The following is a 21,516-nucleotide window of genomic DNA, read 5'->3' as shown; positions in this document are numbered from 1 at the left end:
GTAAGCAATTATAAAAGTTAATAAGTGGGGAGTTGCTTGTTGTTTTTACAGCATAGGAGCCCTGTACTTCTGAATCACTAAGCAGTTGGAGTCTGGTTTAATTACCCAACATCACTCAAGATGTAAACCAGCACTTGGAGACCAAGGAATGCAATGTTCATCTGCAATGCAAAAGAAATAGCTAAGCTATCTTAGCCTCTGCCTAGACAGTTTGTACACTAGAAAAAGTCAACACATTGCTTTTATACCATGTCAGTAACATAAAATAGCCAAACAGTAATTTTGCACTGCACCTGAATGCATCAGTGACAATTTGCAGTAAGGGAGAAAGGACCATGAGAGTCTTATTTCATACATGTTTGCAACCACAGAAGATATTTATACAGTACTGATTTCTAGCAAATAGCAGCACGAGTATATGATAGCACTCCTCTCTCCAATAAAAAATAGCAAGTTAACATAGTAAAAAGAGAAGACATGAAATTGCAAACTCTAGGTTCCTTCCTGATTTTTTTAATCTTGTTAATTCTTTGATACAAGTCTTTTGCTGTGATTATGCTCATATTAAAAACACAGCACAGTAATGCTGCAGCTTGATGGAGTGGTACCCTTTTATAGGATCAAAGGGAATCTGATTATCCCTTCTGGTCTTCAGGGCTATAGACATAAACTGCACACTGTTTAATCTATGAAAAAAAGCAACCACCCACCACAGTACACAAGAAAATCTCCCTGAAGATAAAAGAGGTAAGTAACCACAGGGACAGATGTTCACCACACCACTCATTGCACTGTCAGAAGCTGCTCAGTTGCTGCAGTGTTGAGGGTGAAATAAGACACCACGAAGAACTGCCCAATTCTTCAGCACATCTCAGGTTAATTCACATATAAAAATAAATACTGTAAATAACTGCCTGCATTACAGAAGACACAGTCAGTCAAATTTAGCCAAGTCTGCCATGGACATCAGATGCAGAACACAGGAAGAGTTTGTGTGCTGGAATCACCTTATTCCATATCATCCAAACACAGAACAGGCCCCAGCTCAAAGGGCTGCCAGGTAAGGTATTTTGTCTGCAAGACAGTGAAAATACTTTAGCTTTTCCCAGCTAAAGAATGCTGCATTTCCCAGCTAGGATGACTGAATATATTTATTCAGATGCAAAAGCCCCTGCTAATGTCACATTTGTCTCAGCACAACAGTAGCTATGGTACTTTCCAGGTGCAGGGAAGAGTTTATAGGGGTTTTTAATCTGGGCAGCTGCACACAGAAATGCACCACATCCAGACTATTAGCTCGTTGCTACAGTGAGTGTGCCATAGCTATTCTGGCAGTGCCTCTAGCTAGTATCAATATTCATAAGCCAGAAATAAAGTTCTTATAAACCATGATGAAATACTAAAATATCCATCTGCCTTTCAACATTTAAGAGAGAAGTTTGCTGATGTCCTGCTCTGCTAGAGCCACCCAGGTCTTGACCTGCAGACAAGCTCTGAAGCTCCCTACATCTGGGGCTAACAGCAAACTAATAATTTCTCAAATCGGAGATTCTTGGAGTCCTCTCTGATGACTATACTGCACTGATCACTGCTCATGTAAGGGGTTAGCCATTTTTAGGACTGGACTGGCACAACTTTTTTCTCTCTCATACAAACAGCAACAAGAAATCAGAATGGGATGATGACGCTGAAATCATTAGTGTGGCTTGATTTACAATGACTCTGGAGTCTTTGGCTGAAAAAGGAACTATCCCAACTTCTTGTTAAACCAGATTTAGGGACACTTCATATCCTCAAGTGACTCCCAGCAGCCAAATAGATGAAACAATCAGATTCCTGATATATCCAGAGTTCTAGGGTCAATTTCTATGGCCAAGTTTATTGTAAATTTCTAACAAGAAATACATGATATAATAATGCCATTCCATACCAAAGGGAATAACTGAAGGAAACAATCCTCCCCTTTTACTATTAAATCAGCAGATTATAAGCAGAATTCCTAAGGGAGATTGATGACACATTCAAACATGCTGAATGAAAAAGGATGCTGCCCAGCATCCATCAAGCACTGAAGCCTTTCTTGTTGCAAGTTAAGTAAATGACTGGAAAAATGGCATGTGACAGTAACCAGTGATGACTGAACATTAAGCTCTGGTCCTAACTCAAGGATATTCTTACATATCTGCTATCACTGCTCTTCTTCTAACATACCCTATCATTAATGATAAAATGGACTCCATGGAAGTAATGGTTTAAATATTGCTAACAGCATTTCAAAGAGAATTCTTGTGATAGCGGAAGTCAACTGTTCCATCTGGCCTATTTGAGAGTGAAACTGAAATATTTGCTCAGACTTCGGAAGGTCATTTTGGTATAGAATGAGAAGATAAAAGCAGGAATCTTTTACAATATGACCTAGCAAATCAAAGCAAATAGGGATTCCATTCACTGATAATCCAAAAGAAAAGAGACAGTTATAAGACAAATACAGCACTGTTTGTTCTAGGCAATGTGGTTGCATCTCTTGCCAACAACCTATACACTGGTAATTAAAACATAGAGCACTTCATAAAAATATAAAAGAAAGGAGAAAGAAAACATTATTTCCGACAGAAGCAAGTGGTAACTGCAGCACCATGGACACTGCACTCAGTGTTTACCGGCACACTTTATCTCAAATATTTCAAAGCAATCAAAAGCATCCATTTCAATCATTCAGAAGCTTCCATTTGTTATCATGTCCTCTTGATCTGGAAATTATTAATAAGTCCTAAATCTGTTTGCTTAATTATTACATCTATTGTGCTGTTTAACAAGGAAGGGTTTATTTTTAAAATGTCATGACACAGAATGCTTTCAGGATGGAAATATACTTCATAACAAAAATTAAGTGCTTTTTGTTTTTAATGTAAAGCTTTCCATTGAGTGCAAGCCCACTATATAAAATCTAAGATAACATCAGTATACCTCTGCAGGAAAAAAAAATATTCTACATGTAAATAGACAAGCCCAATGCTTAACTTTTAATTACCCTTTGATGAATGATTTTCATCACCCTAGTTATGAGGTACATAAAACATCTGGGGAAGAGTCATTAAAGCATCAAGAATTATTGTTATTTTGATACAGACAATAACAGGATCACAAAGATGCCAAGTTAGCTAATGCTTATACCCAGAAATACATGCAGTCAGCTGGATCCACACTAATGCTGAAATTGGGCAATTATATAAACACAGAGCAAGAGCCTCTTGGTAACTGAGGCTCAGCTACAAGTAGCATTGATTTTCCACTGCTTTAAAATGCAAATAAAATAAAAGAGCCAACACAGTGAAACAAAGCAGGAGACAATCTGGGAACACACTGGGAGAAATAAACCAGTGAGAAGTCTGGAGGAGAGGGGTGGTATTGCTTCAGTCCATTTTCTATTTCACTTTTACAACACAACAGACCACAGCAAGCATTAAAGTGAAGGGCCAAGTTCTATCACAAACAACACACTGTGTACTGCATTTTTTAAACTGTTACAGATCATTTTATAGGTTGTCCTGTTTGAACATCAGGCTTCAATGTCCTTTAATATTATTTTTGCTTCTTCAAATGGGTACTGATAGCAGTTAACTGATAGAGTAATCTTTCTTAATGAAAGATTTCCCATTAACAGTTCCACAGAAGTAGGGCTACATTAAATACAACATTTATTTCAAAACAGGTTTAAAATAGAGTTAGACTTATGTCCTGCCAAAAACATCTGCATTTCTATTATTGGGCATAGAACCAGTCCTATTAAACTCAATGAGAATATGCATTTACCAAAAGAGAACAATTTGTGCATAAACAAGCAGGGCTCTGAAATTCAATTTAAAGGGAAGCCTTAAGCCTTTTATCACAAAGGTTGAAAGTTGGCATTTACTTTCCAGGACTAGTGAAGGAAAAAATCTCAGCCTTATTAGTTTTTAAACCACAATGATGCCAAATGTTTGCTTTTCAGTACCACAGCAGATGCCCCACTCTTCTGTGCTACCTGTCAAATGGAAATATTTTTCATACTGTTGATTAAAAGCTTTCTATTGCCCATCTCAAACTATGTAAAATTTACTCATGTATTCATGACTTTCAAAAATTAATGTTTATTCTGGAGTCACCTTTCTGTGATTAATGGATAAGGTAATACACATTTTGCAATAAATATGTAATTGGCCAGGAAATAGTTCCATGAATCCCAAATCCATGCATCCTCAGGTCAAGTGTTTTACATTATGCTTCCAATTCTGAAAATGTCTTTGTGTTTCTGTTTCTCTGATAGAGTATGTACTGCTTTTAAGACCTGCAACTAGATATAGTCACACTTAATTTGACTTGTCTATACTATAGCTGGTGCTATAATTTTGTTGAGTACTTGGGTTTGCATTAAAAAACACAGGATTTTCACTAACTTTTTGACTAACCCTCACATCTGGTGCTGATCTGACACTAAGGCCTTTTAATTAACTGCATACAAAGTAAATGCATTTCCAAGCAAAAAGAAAAGTAGTTCTCAGGATTTACATTTGGGCACCCATTTTTCAAAGAGACACATTTAAATTAATATTTTTATCCAGTTTTACATTTCATCCAATTAATTCAGTTTTGAACCTAAACCAAAAGTCTTAAAAGAACCAATAAATCCTATTATCTTCCACCCTAGAAGGGACTCAATTCAGATGTGTAGGGGACACATTTGTACTGTCCCATCATTCATGCCTTAGAGCAATCCAGGGAAATTTCAACAAAGGTCACAACCAAAAATTAAGGGAGTAAAAGAGAACTATATAAGTTACTGAAAATCAAGAGTGTTCATTTGGTGAGGTTCTTCATCTGAAATACACTACCTATATTCTAAAGTCTCCCACAAGTAGTTAATAGAAAAAACAATTTCAGCTACTACACAAATTCGACTTAAAGATGATAGAGTGCCTTGTGAAATGTATCAATAAGAAATAGCTAAAAAATTACCAGACTCAGAAAGGATAATGGAAACTCCTAGCACACAAGTTTATTAAAAAAAAAAAAGTCTGTAATGTTGAGGCGAAATAAACTTTAAAAAAAAAAATCACAGAGTAAACATCTAGATCTGGTTTTGTTGCTCCATTGTTCTTGTCTAAGGCTTGAGGAAATTTATTACTTCCTCCTTCTGCTTGTACTACTAAGAAATCTTCCAGAATACAAGTCTCCTAAATGCCCTGCCTACAAACAGATGTACACTTGGGTGAATCAAATGAAAATGGGGACAGGGAAGACTCCACCCAAACATTTTCTTTTTCTTTAATAAATGCCCTTCCAAAATGGCTCTAAAAAGTATTTTTGTACCATTTAGTACTCTGCTAATTATAGTGTATAGCAAGAAGGCCTGGAAGCTGGCAACAGGCATTTCTGCATGTTTTGTACCTCAGAAATACAAGTATGCTAAGAATTTTCATCTGTAGTTTCACTGCAGAAATCCTCAGATTTCTAGAGTGGAAAAAATTGTTTCATTCCTCTGCTAGAGGATATACTCCCACACATCCACTATAGCAAACAATTAACATTTTTCAGGATTTTGAATTACACAACATCAGAAGATTTAGCTTTAAAGGCATTTAAAGAAAAATCTGCTGGAACTCTCATTTTTTTTTTTAGAATAATCTGAGAACCTGAAATACCATTTTAGCATAAAAGACAAGTGGAAAATCCTCTTCCAGAAGGGAAAATACCAAACCCCCCACCACCACACACACAGCCCTACAGGCCTATTTCAGATCTTTTTTTTATATATACAACAAAGCAATAATAATCATCAGAGTTTTTCTTCCAATGTAGAATGTAATTTGACCATTAGAGAAAGTGCTGCTGAAATTGAGAGATTTGTATTTCATATAAGTAGTATTTAAAATTTGCACTGTACAGCTATTCCACTGGAAAATGGTGGAGAGAGTAAGATAACCTTCACCAGGAAGGTACTCCCACACATTACCTCCATGTAAAAATCTTGAGGCCATCAGCCACCAGCTGCCCAGAGACATTAGCTGAAAACTAAAGCCTTGTGTCACAGCCAAGTGAACTTTTCTTTAGGTCAGCATGAAGATTTACTGGCACCCAGAATAGGATACACCAACGTCAAGGTGAAAAGGGTTTGATGCAAACATCTGAGATATTTGAGCCCTATCAGCTCCTCCCACCCCAAGTGCCTTCTCTTGTCTAAATCAACCAATGCACAGTTCAACAGGCTGGACTTACTGTGAGATGTGAGTTATTGGGGTCAGCAGTGTCTCACCCTCCAGGTCAAGCTCATCAGCAAAGCTGCTGGTCCTGATGAAGGGTCCTGTGCCCACATCTAGAAATGCCGGGCTCTTTTTTACTGTGGAAAAAACATGCGGATAACAGTTCAAGCAACAGCATTGTCTGCCGCTCACCTGGACCTCTGAAATATTGTACATTTTAAAAGAATATAGAAAACAAAAGTTGCTATCAAAACTAAACTTACCGCAGAGTTCACAAAAAGCAAAATTTTAACTCTTCCACTGTCCAAAGTATTTGAACTTCTGGTGAAGATTAAAACTAATATTTTATTCCTTTTTTTTAATTTGTTTTCATACTCCTGATACATTAGAATGTTCTGTATCTATGTGATGGAGGGCTTTGTGCATTATTAAGAGACAATTCGCTGGTCCCCTCTCACACTAAGGCACAAGGCAACTCAACTTTGGGCCCAGAATCAGGACAGGTGGCAAGATCTCCAGATGAGGTTCTTACTGGGAAGGCTCATTCACAAAACTTCAGATACTGAAAGTTTTACTGGCAGAGTTACTTGCAGATCATCACTTTCACAGATCCAAGAAATCAGGGAGTGTGTTACAGTTTTCATTTTTATACTCAGGCTCTGAAATTCTGTCAGATACTAACACTAAGAACACCAAGCGCTTTTTACAACATGGTCATAACATTTGTTAGAGAAGCCACAGCATTTGCATATAAATAAAACTACTGGTGTGGTTTACATGACTGTAAATGAATTTACAGAAAATAAAACATGGTAATCCATATAAAGCATAAGTAATTATGACAAGTCCACAGAAACCTTTGTCAGTCCAACTGGCTGGAATATTCAATAAAACAATTATAATTTAGTAATTTATGAAAACTCTACTGTATTAAACAAAATACTTTCTAATATAGCAGCAAATAATGCCCTGCCAAAAAGCCACACAAGACTTAAAGGAATACAACAGAAATAGACAACTTAAATGCAGCTGATATTTCCTGAGAATAAAAGTGGGAATATTAGGAAACAATTATTTTCTTTTAATATAATCATTTTACTCAGGTAATTGGGTATTTTCATATGGCAGAAATGGATCTGAATTAAAAAAAAAAAAAAAAAAAAAAAAGAAGAGAAATTATTATTTCATCTTTAAGCACATGGCTGTCCAAACTACAAAAGTAAAGTCTCTGTATTCCAGAAACTGTAACAGGAAAGGATGACCTATGAAATCACAGTTTAAAATAAATAAATATGAAAACTGCTAGGATATACATTTATTACAAGCAAGAGCCATTTATAGCACTTAAAAATTAAGATTTTGTAGCAAGTTTTAGGAAGTATTGATTTCTATTTTTGCTTGTAGTATGATACTAATATTATAGTATCATACTATTTAATCACTTTGCTGCAGCTATCATTCAAAAACGTGGCTGTGAAACCAGCAAAATAATTCCAGATAGAGAAGTGCAGTGAAATGTCTGTCAAACAGACTTCTTTGGGCTTCCACTAAATTAATTTTCACTGTTTTCATTTCTACAAGACAGAAATGAAACTTTCCCAGTTTCTAGCAAATAAGGACTCACAAATGTTTTTGTTTTCCTGATGGCAAGTGATAAAAACTGCTGAACCTAAAACCATGTAAAGGGTTTGCTGAGCATTCACAAGACCGTGCTCATGAGAGACACAGCACACTCCACACACAAGAGGATCTGCAGGAACAGCCATTCATGGCTGTTGCTTTTCAGTTTCGTGGGAAGGGAAAGAAGGACTGGCACAATGAAAAAAGAACCAGAACTATGGGGAATTTTGAAGGAATTTTGAATGAGTTAAAGATGGGATTTCTGAGTTTTTACATGATGTGGTTTATTTTTCTAATTTTCTACATAGGTAGGAAGGGTGAGTTTAGCTCACATCTTTACTGTATGGTTCAGAAGCTTACAAGATTCCTAGTTATAAGACTTTTTAAGGATTTATTGACTGCTAATAAGGGTACTTATGTTTTTGACCTAATCCTTAAATATTTTATCTTATGGACTTATGCTACAGTGTAAGTTTTTTTAGTTAATCGTGTTATGATACATAAACCTACAGCACTGCATTCTAAACTCCTTGTTTACTTTTGTAACTATTTTTATTTTTTCTATATTCTAAACTCCAAAACTCTAAACCTTCTTCTTATTTCTGCTTTAAACTATTCACATTCTTACTTCTAGTACCTAAGTTTGGAAGCCTTTTCCAATGTCTCAAATCAAATCCTGTGTTTAATTCTAAGCTTTCACTTACAGGCCCAAAGTTCTGAAAATTCCCTGCAATTCAAATTCCACACAGAAGTCAAGACTGGGCCTCAGCCTATTTGAAGGAATTCTTGTGTGAGCACATAGTGAGCAGGAGCTGATTAGTTATGAGGCAAACATGGTATCTCCTTCCCTTTGTTCTAAAACTTTCTGAGATGATCATAACTAACAAAAGAGCATGGCCTTGATCAGAGTTTTTCTGTCTCAAAGTGCCTTGAAACAGAGCTCAAGCAGAACACCAGTGAGCTCATTTTTTTACTTCTAAAAATAAATTCATAGCCATTAGTCTTTGGACAAGTCTTTCTTAGAAAGCAGTGCTAAAAAAAAGACACAATTTCTAAATATGAAGGCTAAAGAAAAAAAAAAAGGCTAAGCTTTAGACACTGGTTTTCAATGGATAATAACAGGTGAATTTAAACATTTGCAATTTGCAACCTGAACAACCTCCAGACTCAAAATTCTACTGAAACACTTCTTTTTAGACATCTGCTCTATAATTCTTTGTGCCACAGCAGACAGCTCCAGATAGAGCATTGCAAAGACTTAGTAATTAACAAAGGTGATGAAACATTACGGAACAATGAAATATTGTGAGCATTACCTGGAGAGGAAGGAGCACTGGAAGACTGCTGGTCTGTGGAAAAGGATGACCAGGAGCGCTGACAATCTGAGTCAGAGTGGAGATACACATGAAACAGAGACAGGAGAGGAGAAAAGAAAAAAAAAAAAAAAATAGAAGCTCCAGACAGACAGCTGAGGAGATATAGACATACCTAAAATTAAGTATGTTTTACCTGACACAAAATTTAAAATACTGTAACAAACAGTGTATGAAACTGTACAAGAGTGCATTACATGTTGGCAGAATGCTCAGTAACCACTGTAGAGGTGTCATGGCTTTTCCAAGCCCATTTTTCATGGTAGTGTCAACCACTGCAAGATATTCCTCCCTACAGGTCAGTCACTGTTTGCCCCTTTCCTCTAGACTTCAGGGTTTCTCAAGTCTTTCCCTTTCCTAAGTGTCCAAGCTCCCATGGGTCAGACCCCTCTCACTCTGGTTCACACTGTTCCCAGAGCAGCTCTCTCCTGGTCAGATTTCAGTGTTGCCAGGTGGATGGAGCAGTTTGGACATCTACATTTGAAGCTTCCAAACACATCCCATGAAAAGTTTTTGAAGCTGCCCACTTCAACCATGTAAACTAAGTGCCTGCCTCAAGCTGAATTTCTTGGGGAAGGAAGAGGAGCCAGTGATGAGAAAGAGTCTCGGCAAAACACAATCTTTACATTATGTTTAGTTCTCTTGAATAGCATTATGCTATTAATAATTATTTCATTAAGAACTGCCTGTGAATTCACATACTTGAACAGGCTGATACTTCTCAGGAACAGCACCTTACTTTTATGCAATGAGAAGAACTTGTAAAATAAAAAATGCATTGGAGTAAAAAAAAAAAAAACAACTATCATAACAAAAACCCTCATTTCGCAAGTGTTCTCTCAGTGCTACACACATGAACTGGTTCCAGCCTGACCACAGGGTTAATTTTTGCAGTAGAGAGGATGGGCCATGGATCCTTTGGTTTTTGCTGAACTGATGATGCCAGGAGAACAAAAGGAGGGAGAAAAAGTTGGAAATCTCTGGTTGCACAAAGATACTAGCAGGGAAGTCAGATGAGAGATCCAGGAGAGTGAAGACTGAAGTATAAGTGGGCAGCCCAAAAATTTATTGAATGTGAGAAAGCAGCATATGGATATATTACTAGAGCCTTTCTGAAGATCAAATTAAAGCTGAATGAGTATCCTTTATCCTTGTACTTTCTAGTTTCTTCCTTCTAAACTTCTGACTTGGCAGCTCCAGTTTTCTGTGTAGGTAATCTTTCTCACAGTAAGTAAAATAACACTCTCTCATCTTTCTTTGAGCTGCTGTGAGAATAGTGTTAGACAGCCTCTCAGGTCCACTGAGCTCTGGTTGTCTGGCTGGGATATAGAAACTGAACCTATGATGGCTGGTAAAGCTCTTCTGATATTTCCCCAAGATGAAGGAATTTCATGTTCAGATAAAACAGGTGATTTGTTTGGTGGCTCTCACTGCCCTCCTGATCTTGTTCCACCATGCCTATCCCCAACAGAGAGGCACCTCGTGGAATGGTGGAAACTGGGAAAATCAAGGATTGATTGGGGGAGTCAAGGAGATTCAGTTTGGTTTTGCTGTTTTAACACCTTAATTGCACCTGTGTCCCATGTGGATTCAGGGGTGAAACTGAATTTTGCCATTTCAGTCAATTTAATTTGAGCCTGAGCATCCTTGCACTCGATCACTGGAAGGAAGCCTCTGCTGTCTGCAGTGGATTCAGAGCAGAAAACTTACAGGTGGCTCATAGCACTCTCACTAAATCACAGAGGTCTTTTGCACAGACCTAGCTTTAATCCTACTGTCTTTGGGGAGCACCCAATTGTTAAGAAAGTGCCTAAGCAAGCACATTAGAAACATCACAAGACTACATGGCTGCTTAAATGACCACAGAACCCAGACAGTAAAATAAATTATTTAATTTATGGGTCCCCATCTGTTCACAAGTATCTACAGCATATTTTTACAGGAACAGATGCATGTACTTCAGAATGCAAAACACTGGGGGATCAAATCTGAAAGTTTTCTCCCATCCTAGTTCAGTTATTTGGAAATTAATTTGCATCATATGCTTAGATAACTACTGGGTGAATTATATTTTATTTATTAGAAAATTATCTTTTTCTATTGGTTATATATATATGAGCAATTTTTCTCAAGTATAAAAAAAACATTAGAGGTCATCTACTTATACAAATGAGTGCTTACTTTTCTCTTTGTAATGAAACTGGGTGCAGTTGTGATTACGAGTGTGACAATGCATATTTTCTGTCTGTCTAGATCTCCTTGGCTGCAAAAGATTTCTTAGAAATTATATGGCACTAGACACACATGAAAAGCACTGCAAACATTACACTGTCATAAGCTGGCATGCCATAAATAGAATTATTTTCCTCAACTTACCAAGCAATTTTAACATTCCTGTTTGTCCTGTATACTTGTAACAGTTTATAGAGGAGAACACAGATAAAGAAAAAAAGGTAAGTGTCAGAAGAAATTAGAGAAAATCCTTTTACTGAAAGCTATAGAGCTGACTTTTGAAATGGCAGTAGTAGGCTGCCATCAAATCGTATTGTCCCTAATCAGCTCAGAAATTTAGTGGTAAATGGTGGGACTTTACAACTCTAAGGATGGTTCTGTAATTTGATTGTTTTGAAGAAAGGTGTCTGTACTCAAATTTTGAGGCACTCGCTTAGTTCAGTACCTTTTAGCAGCTGTGTCATTTCTACCATCAGATACAACTTGCAACCATCCCTTAGCAGAGACCAAGAAAGAGTGGAAAAGCATGGATGATGCAGAACATAACACAAGCACACCAAAAAAGTACAAGAATGCAAGACTTTCTGCTTGAACTAAAATATGCCCAGTGCCAGCCCATGTTGCTGTCGTATTTTAAAGCCCATTAAACTTATTCATGTCAGTCAAATCTTTGAGGAGAAAAAACATAAATACTTAAGATATCTATAATGAATAAAACACACCTTAAAAGTTAAACCTGGCTCTTGTTGCCAAAATTTGAGAAATACATTAAAAACTTCCAATAAAAGTACATTTGTAAAAATGCCACATTGTAAATTCAGAGTTATTTTGGAAGTTCAGTACAGCAAAAGCAAATATAAATAAGCTATTAATCATAAGGTGATTATCAATGTCCTGTCTTCTTTCTCCTCATACTGTACCATTTTGTACAGTGACATTTAATACAGATGGACCCACATTTATCTTAAGTACTTCTGCTTTCAAAACTTGATTCATAGCCTACTGCACAGAGTAGATGGCATGAGCACATTATGATTTCATGTAGCAGACTATGTTTGGTGCAGCCAAGGCACACCAATCCTTTGTGGTTCAAGTACAAGCACAATAGCGACACATCCTAGGTAAATCTCACATGGAAAAGCTGACAGCAAATCCCTGTAATTTCAATCAATTGCAGAATTGGGGAATGTATGCACCAGCCTAAGAGTCTGCCTGCTGGAAGAGCCTAACTAGCTTTTGCAGCAGGGAGAAATGAGAAATGATTTTGTCTGCAGTGGAACATGCTCATTAAAGCAATGGTTAAACCTCACCCTACAAGCCAGCAACCAAAGGAAAAAAGCAAAGTATTCTCACTTTAGAGTGGCAAGAGCTTGTTCTTTCCTTCTCTACTACAGATACTAAAAAGTTCCTGTATGCAAAACTAATCACAGAACTCATCACAGTTACTGGCATTTTATAGTGGAGCTTCTTACCAGAATTTTCAAATGGTTCAAAACTGAAATCAGTTTTCCTGTCCTCAGCCACGTGGTCGTAAGTGATGTGTGGTATAGCCAACATCCTGTCTGGAGAAGAAGGCCCATTGTCCTTGTCTAACTTAAATTTCTTCTTTTTAACCTAAAAAAAACCCACATAAATTAAATTACTTAAACCAAGTCACATGCAGTTGTCTCTTCAGTGACGCCTTCAATAATAACACAGTCCCCCACTGAGCTATAACCAATTAAAAGAGTGCCTGAATTACATTTTCATGATCCCGCACTGTGTTTCTCATTATGTTGCCCCCTCATCCTGCCAAAACCAGCTAATCACTAGATTTCTGCACATTGTCATTTCCAAATCCCTTGCCTGCAGTAAAAAAAGAAAATCTGCTAGCTATGCAGCTGCTTGTATGAATCAAACTATTCTAGAATATCTTTATCATTTTGTGGATGCAATAATTCACACCTTCAGCACAAAACCAATGGATAATTGCTACTGAATTCAGATGAACCTTGGAGATACAAGAGAAGATTTTTGCACAACATCCTCTCCTTCTAGCTTGAGACTGCTGTGCAATACTCTTACAATACAGAGGATGGTGTACTACATAATCTAAAGAGTCTGACAAAGGGGTTTTGTTGCTGTATTTAAAACAAAAAAAATCTGAACTTATGGAATCTGTTGATATGACAATATTACTGTATGTAGGCACAAGAACTCTTTACCATAAAAGCTTAGAAAAACACAAAATCAATACTTGAGAGAAACAGAAGCTTTGTTGGGTTTTGTTTATTTTAATAAATTAAAAATAACTATTTTGGAAATACGATGAAAGTGATTTTCTTTTTATTTCTTACCTTTTCCAAACAACAATGGTAAGTAACTGGCTGATGTGACTGAGTTAAGTCATTATTACTCTTTTCCAAATCCATTAAAAAAAAAATCAAGCTTAGGGAAATTTAGCAAATCAGCTTCTAATTTATAATGTTTGTATACTCAAAGTGTCAAAACTGAAATGTAAATCAAAATTTGAAACCAAGTAATAATTTGTAAAACAAGCAGAACAAATAAACTCTAGAGAGTAAAAAACTCAATCTGATTTAGAATTTTCAGATGACTATAATGTGAAACATTAGTTATTGATACCATCACCGATTTCTTTGGTTTTGGACTGGGTGAGAGCAAATGACAATTCCTGGCAGGTTTTCGAATGTAGATTTTCCATGTAGAAGAGTCTGGGTTTTCTGCAGCGTAGCATCTCCATGCAGTCTGGAACAAATGTTTTAAGCAACAGAATAATTAATCAATCAGATCAGTGGCTCACTGTACAACACAGTAGCTTCCAAGTAGCACATCAGTCATTCTTTATTTAATGATATTCTTGAATTTGCCCTCTGGAAACAAACTCAGCATGGTTTAGAACTCTTATTTAGTAAACAGAAACCACATAGTTGGAACTGGGAAACCACACAGAAAGATGAATCTTTTCAACTTTTATTCTCAGTAGCAACAAACAAATAATGAGAGAGAGCTCTAGACTGGACTAAAAAAAGGCCCCAAATTTCATGTTCTGCCTCAATTTCCTACCTGACTTTAGACATTTTGCCTATTGCATCCTATGTTACAGGGCCCTACTCAGAAAAAGACAAAAACTGTTCTTTCATGCCTCACAAAAATATTACCAATAAAAAAAAAAGGAATTGTGATGTGGTCAGTAGGGCTATATTCATATGAAGAAATGCAACTGAGGACACAACAGAATAGTACCAGTGGTTAACCAAGAGCCAAAACCCAAACCCAGACCTCCCTCTTGTCAACCACCAATTATTAAAATCCCATGTTCTAAGGCAAAAGGGAAGAAAAGCAGGGCTAGGAAACAAGACCAACAAAAAAACACTACTGCATTCTCTCTTAATTGCATAAATACCAGAATTAATTAATAATGAGTCTCCAAATTAAAAAGGCAGATCCTCACTTACTACATGAAGAAAGGACACACTTATACACAAGCAATCTAAAGCAGGGAAGGCCAGAAAACCCTAGATGAAAGAAACAAAGCAAGGCAGAATGAGAGAGCTAAACAAACAGCCATTGGAAAGTAAAGAAAAAGACAATCACCATATAAATCCCTCCATGATTAACAGAAGAGTAGCAGAAACAAATGACCTCCAGAAGAAACCAAGCCGGAATACAAAGAAAGAAAACTATTCATCTGGGCTATTCTCTTGTCTTGTACCTATTTTGTAAACATCTTGGTTTAAGAACAATCTTTTTATAACTCACTTGTAGAGCATTTACTGAATTGGGCTTTCAGAAGTCTGAAACTATTGGTAAATCATAATTACTCTGGAATTCATTGTCTATCCTCTACTGCTCCTTAACATTTCTGATGGAGCCAAGCACAATATTGTGGACAAGCAGTCCCAGGCTTCCCAATAATTTAGTGTTCATTTCCCAAAAGAACCAGTGGGACCATTTAAAAAATCCATTCTCTACAAAACCATACCATACGAATCTCAAGATTTTTAGCTAATCTCTGGCTATAACCAGGGTCTTTTTCACATTAACTCTGGGACTGTTTAGTTTCAAGTATAAACATTACAGTTAGCTACTGTTCCCATAAAGATCCTGACCTGGAAGCCTACATTCACTTATGAAGCTAGAGAAGTAAGTCATATGAGAATGAAAAAATTATATGGTGTACATTGAATTTCCTTTTAAATTTGATCTCTGTGCTTCTAAAGCCTTGTGCAGGTAGTGAGTAGAGGGAGGAAAAGCTGGAAAAACCTAGAATGAAACCATGTTAATACTTCTCCAGGGCACAAGGCTGGCTTCAATAAAGTAAAGGATAAAATCTCTTTAACCATACTGACACTGAACTGCATTTATAACAGGGGGATCAATATTTTCCTGCCTATCAGTTATTCTACATGCAAAGACTGATTTTAAAGAATCCCAGTGGTTTACAGCCACCTATTCTAGAGCTGAAAAATCCAAACAACATTTTCATATTTAAGATTCTGACATATTTCTCCTAAATCTGAGATTTTTAAGAATTTAGTTGTACCAACTGAAGCATATTTGACATTTGTTTTTACAAGCAGCAATGTATTTTTTAAAAGCGCAATTCTACACGAAGCTTTTGCTTTGTTTTTTCATTACTACAAGCATAACATTTCTAATATTTTCCCCAGGTAAATTGTTTAATGATTAAAGGATATCTTTCAGTTTGAATTTTAACCAGCTGAATTAAACGGTTTACACTGATTTGGGAGTGCACTTTTCTGCTCATTAGCTTACATGAAAGATTGGATTTCCAAAACTTGCATCTAACTCCTGTACAGTTTTTAATGGGAATCAGGGAGGGAAAAACTGCCAACAACTTGGGAAAAAAAAAACAACACAATAAAAAACTACTATAAATGGAAAAAAATGACAGTATGCAATATGCAAGAATTCAGTACCTGTATGAGCGAGGCAGCAGCTGGAATCTGACGGTTGAAATGCTTCTGTCTTTGTTTCTGTTGTACCTTTAGGGCAAAGCCTGAACCAAGAATTCCCTGTGAAAAGAAAAAAAAACAACTTTTTTTTCTTTTATTTTTTTTGTAAGACTGGAGTGAAAGAGCCACACATAAAATTGCCAAATTATGTTGTGTTAATAAACTTCTATTCAGCATTATAAAACCCAAATAATATTTAAAGGAAATTACTTAATGCAGTGAAATTTTTAGTCTCAGTTATTACTTGCTGAAGCAAACTGTGAATGCTATCATGCCCTGATGCAAAGTCTGCTGGGCTAAGACCCAAAAAAGGAAACAAATTTTATTTCATACCCTCTAAAAGTCTCACAAAGGCTTGCGTAGGGGAATGACACAATAGGGGAAAAAAAAAATCAACCTGATGGGCTTAACTACATTTTTATAAGAAATAAAGCTTTGGCAAGGCATGATATAAGCCATTAGACCTTTTAACTGTGGTATGGTAATTTCTATGTCCATATATCCATGGTGGGAGTGAGGAAAAAGGACAAAGAAGAGAAAAAGACATATTTCAGAATGGTCAACTGAGTTGAACACAAAGCCATCTAATTCACACTCAGGACAAGGGACATGGACCAATGGCACTGGATGGTGTGAAACCCAAACTAGATTCCAAATGTAGTATAGATATGAAGTCCAAATTTAAATAAAGAGCAAAGCCATTCATGTGGTCATTTGCACAGGTATAGGCAAATTTAACACAAGTTTTAGTAACAGGTGAAAATGAAATATTTTCAAAATCGCCTTACATGATTACACCTACTCAAGGAAAGCACAATACTTTTTCTATACACAGTAGAAGGCATCAGAGCAGGCAGGGATCTTGGCTCAACCTCTGTGAGCTCTATTAATCATTAAATATTTTGAAAGGAACATGAAATGCCCTTCCTATTATGTTCATTTAGTAAAGATCAAAGAGATGATGATGCTCAAACACCACATATTCGGGAAATGAGGGATCATTGCCAGATCCAGAACCCACACCAATTGTGTTTAGCCACTACAATCACTTTTGACTGTGATCTCAGCCAGATCCTCTTACTTAAAACACCAAGAAGAAAGCCTGTAATAGAGCTTCAAACCCCGAATTCCCCCTTGGGCCAACCCACAGGAACAACTTCTCAGTAAGGAAAATCCCACTAATAAAGGGGTGATTGCTGTTGTTCTACTTCAACAAAGATGAGGCAAAGTGGAAGAGATCAGAATGAGGAGAGAGGGAAGCATATGCTTTAAAGGCAAACTAATGCTGGAGAATTAAGGAAACTTAATTATCTTCCTCTGTAAAAGATTACGTACCTTTAAAGTAGGCAACTAATTTTAAAAGGTCACTGGAGTTTTAGTAGCTGCTATGTCATGCTGTGAAGAACTTTTGTGATGGTACTGGCATAAAAGTATTACTATCTGTTCTGTACCATCCCCACCACTTCTTCACTAGAACTACACAAACATCTGCTAATACAACTTCTTGTGTCTCTGAACTGAAAAAATAAACACATAAACAGAATGCTTCAGGTGGCTCAAATATTTTAACAGCACAATTCAGGGTATTGCGAAATTTGTGAAAAACATACCCTTAGCTATACCTAGCACTGAATATTTGGATTTTCAAACCACAGTCCAAGTTTTGCTGATTTTGAATTTACCCTTGGTACTCAAGTGCCTTGTTTCTTGTTTGAAAGCACTCAGGAACCTGCTTCCAGTGCAAACAAAGTGCCATAACAGCTTTAAAAAGTCAGTTCTAAGTCACTTTTGAAAACGGGACTTTTGCCATGGACAGTTATTAATTTTGTGAAGAATTGCATCAATGTTTCTGGCTGCTGATTGCTGTGTTTCTGCCAGTGACATCTTTTAGGAAGCTTTTCTAGAAGAAGGGCATACACAAGAATTCTCCAGAATTCACCTTGGACCTAATCAGTTGCATAAACTATGAGTGAATGCCTTAAACCAAAACATTACTAAGCCATCATTATGAAGAAATTAGAAATTATTTCCTTTACACTTCTGAGATAGGCTGAGAAAATTACTTGGAATTAAACATCTCTTCCTCAAATACAAATCCTTCTCAAATCCAGTGTTGCACACAAAACCCACTGAATATTTATTTAGCTACTTCTAGAAGCTCTTTTGTTTCTACAAGCTACATAAATTTCATCTACAATATAGAAGCTTAATACATAGCTTACAAAAACCAGGTCAAATGAAAGGGTAAAGAATCAGTAACAGAAGTTCCCGCAGATAACTAATGAATCAACATCAAATTGTCACAAAAGTACAAGATAACCTACCGCAGGCAGTGCAAAAAATGAGATTGCAAACACTGAAAAACAAGATGCAATTGTCTTTCCTATCCAGGTCTGTGGTACTTTATCTCCATAGCCAATAGTTGTAACAGTCACCTGCAAAGAGAAACAAAAAGGGCATCACAGCAAGTGTTAACAAGGCATTTTGGGCTTGTTGCCCTCTCCTCCTTTTTTATTTTTTTCAAAGAAGCATTAGCTGCATTCCTAACTCTCCCACTGTCAGCCTGTGTGACATTAATGAAGGTTAACTCTCCTTCCAGGTTTGCTTCCCCACCTAATACTGAATGGAAAAATATACAGGAAACTGAATTACAACAAAATACACATTTAAAATCTTGCAAAGTAAAACCATCAATTAAAGTCTTCATGGCTGAGGCAACCGTACAGCATATGAAGTTATTGGGATGGGGTTGCCTGTCCATGTCACACACTTTCCTTAGGGAAAGGCTGCCAACAGTTCTGAGCTGGTGATTTGGTTTATGGGCAGGAGATGTTTGCTGAGAAAGTTGCAGCACTGCTGCATGGAAAGAGCACACACACACTGTAATCAGGCACTGTGACTGCAATCAGGCATGAAGTGCTCTAGAGATAACGTTGGCATAAACAGCAAGAGAAGCTGAACATTTTCCATGTAGTAAAGACCATGAAAAGGTCTTTAGACTGAAAACAGTCTAATGAATCACCAATTCATATAAAACACTGAGAGCAGGAACAGATAATTTAAAGCATGCATACAGGAAACATCTGTTGAGTTTGCCTTTCAGAAAAGTAAAGATTACCACCACAGTGATGTAGCACAAGGCTTAATAAGTCATTATTAGCTGAGCTCAAGGAAAGAATGTATTTGTTTGAAGCAGGAGGATACATTTCACATCTGAGAGCAATTTAAATTCACCTATGTCACCAGCTATTTCTAAATTTGTAAATTAGAGATATTTTTATCTGTGACTTCAAAGAAGGCTAACCAAATCAGAGCATGGGAAACCATGTGGAGCCCCCAGGCAGCTGAGGCACAGCTCAGTTGTTGGCTGGTCAGACTTTCTCCTGACTCTGTGGGCTTCCAATGCCCAGGACACAGATGTTGGTCCCACAGTCTCACACACAGGCTATCCTCACCTTGTCCTGAACTTGCCCATCCTCTAAGCAAAGTCCCTGTGTGCAAGTCAAACACAGGACAAAAGGGGCAGCTTGAGGTGCTGATGTTTGTTGCAAGTTTCTTGCCAGGTGCTGATACTCAAAACATTCCCGTATTAATTTTTAATACGAATTTTTAAAACATGGCCTTTTCCCAAAACTGCCTCATATCCCACAGAAGCATTGTAAGAGTTAGTTAAATACCCAAGCACCTTTGCCTGTATTCCTGAAATTACTATTAAAATTCTACCTTAATTCAGAATCTGATGAGGGAAGGAAGCGTGATGTTATCTCCTTACCTACATAGGAGGGTGGCTTGAAAAAAAAATCCTAAAACTTAATTACAATTTCACTTTCAAAAATACGGAATAAAAAAAGGAAATACAATTACGGGGAAAGTTAGGGTCCTCCAATGCCTTCTTAGAAAGATTATGAGAGAAAATAATGGTTTATGCTTCTGTTTTTGAAAAAAATTATAAATTCTTGTAAGTGAAAAATATTATCAACTATTTTGTATTACAGTCTTAAAATCATGCTGAAATACATGCATTAACTAGAAATGTGAAAAGAAATAGATGCTTCTCAGCTGACTGAAGTATAACTGAAGAATTTATATACAGCTAAGTATTTGTCTCCCCTTTCCCACCACATCCCTGCCCCTTCCTTCTGAATTGGTCTATATGAATCACCAGTAACACAAAAAAAGTATTTCCTGTGATGGTTGTCTAGGAGGATTTTTTTAAAAAAACATTTTGGAAATGGGGTTGCAAATCAAAGTCTGAAGTTAACTTTTTCCTCTGCCCTCATAACTCTAAAGCATCTACAAATGCATTGTATTCTGAAATTGCATTTTCTTTTTTCCCCAAAATACATGCTGTTGAAATCTTAAATGCCAAGTTTCTGCCCTAAGTAGTTTTTTACAGCTGGATTAAACCTCCCTAAAGAGCACAATACTAATTTTACAGTTGTAAAAGAGGATATTATAATGGAAATACTGACTCAACTTCTACTCTAGCATAGTAAACATGTTGGCATAACAATTGCTTAATTAGGAACAAAATCATATTCATCCACTGACTATTTTAGGACTTTGATCTGATGAACCGACACAGATTTAGGCATTAAGACTAATGTTGTTCCTATTACATATGAATCAAAAGTCTGAAGGGGGGAATATGAAGCAAAAACCCACCCAGAAAGAAGAAATAGTAATGTTCATCAGCACTGAGTAGGGAAAGGATTTTATTTTAGGTTATACCAGGCTAAAGTGAGAACAGAAAACTAATGAGTTAAGTAAGGCTGTTCTTTCTATGAAATCCTTGCTGCGTACCTGGGTAGTTAAACAGCTCCAAAATACAATAATCTCTAGATGTAACAATATCTACATCTGTACTTTGCAAGTAACAATTTAAAAAAGTTTCTTCATATCTACCCCACAAGAGTTCATTGCATGAGAACAAATTGTAGCTGGAGCCACTCATGGAGTTAAAGCTCAGAGATGACAAGGCAGCTGCAAAAGTAAGTGATGCCTTGCAAAAAGCAATTAAAAATATCTCCATCTTTCAACCCCTGCTCCAACAAGTCCTAAACTGAACAGCTC

The 21,516-nt window shown here is 36.7% G+C and overlaps 1 protein-coding gene across 1 annotated transcript in view; it reads right to left on the bottom strand.

Annotated features, from left to right (window-relative positions):
- Positions 1-21,516, bottom strand: part of KCNQ1 (potassium voltage-gated channel subfamily Q member 1) — a 338,978-nt gene that overhangs the window by 231,152 nt on the left and 86,310 nt on the right. Inside the window, exons 7-11 of the mRNA XM_053945722.1 lie at positions 18,768-18,878; positions 16,408-16,503; positions 14,090-14,212; positions 12,937-13,078; positions 6,256-6,376 (exon numbers count right to left, since the gene is read on the bottom strand). Of these exons, the coding sequence (XP_053801697.1) occupies positions 6,256-6,376; positions 12,937-13,078; positions 14,090-14,212; positions 16,408-16,503; positions 18,768-18,878 (593 nt within the window). The remainder of the gene's footprint in view (positions 1-6,255; positions 6,377-12,936; positions 13,079-14,089; positions 14,213-16,407; positions 16,504-18,767; positions 18,879-21,516) is intronic.

The sequence above is a fragment of the Vidua chalybeata genome, chromosome 6 (assembly GCF_026979565.1).
Source record: "Vidua chalybeata isolate OUT-0048 chromosome 6, bVidCha1 merged haplotype, whole genome shotgun sequence".
Lineage (NCBI taxonomy): Eukaryota > Metazoa > Chordata > Aves > Passeriformes > Viduidae > Vidua > Vidua chalybeata.
This window is presented reverse-complemented; position numbering and strand designations above follow the sequence as displayed.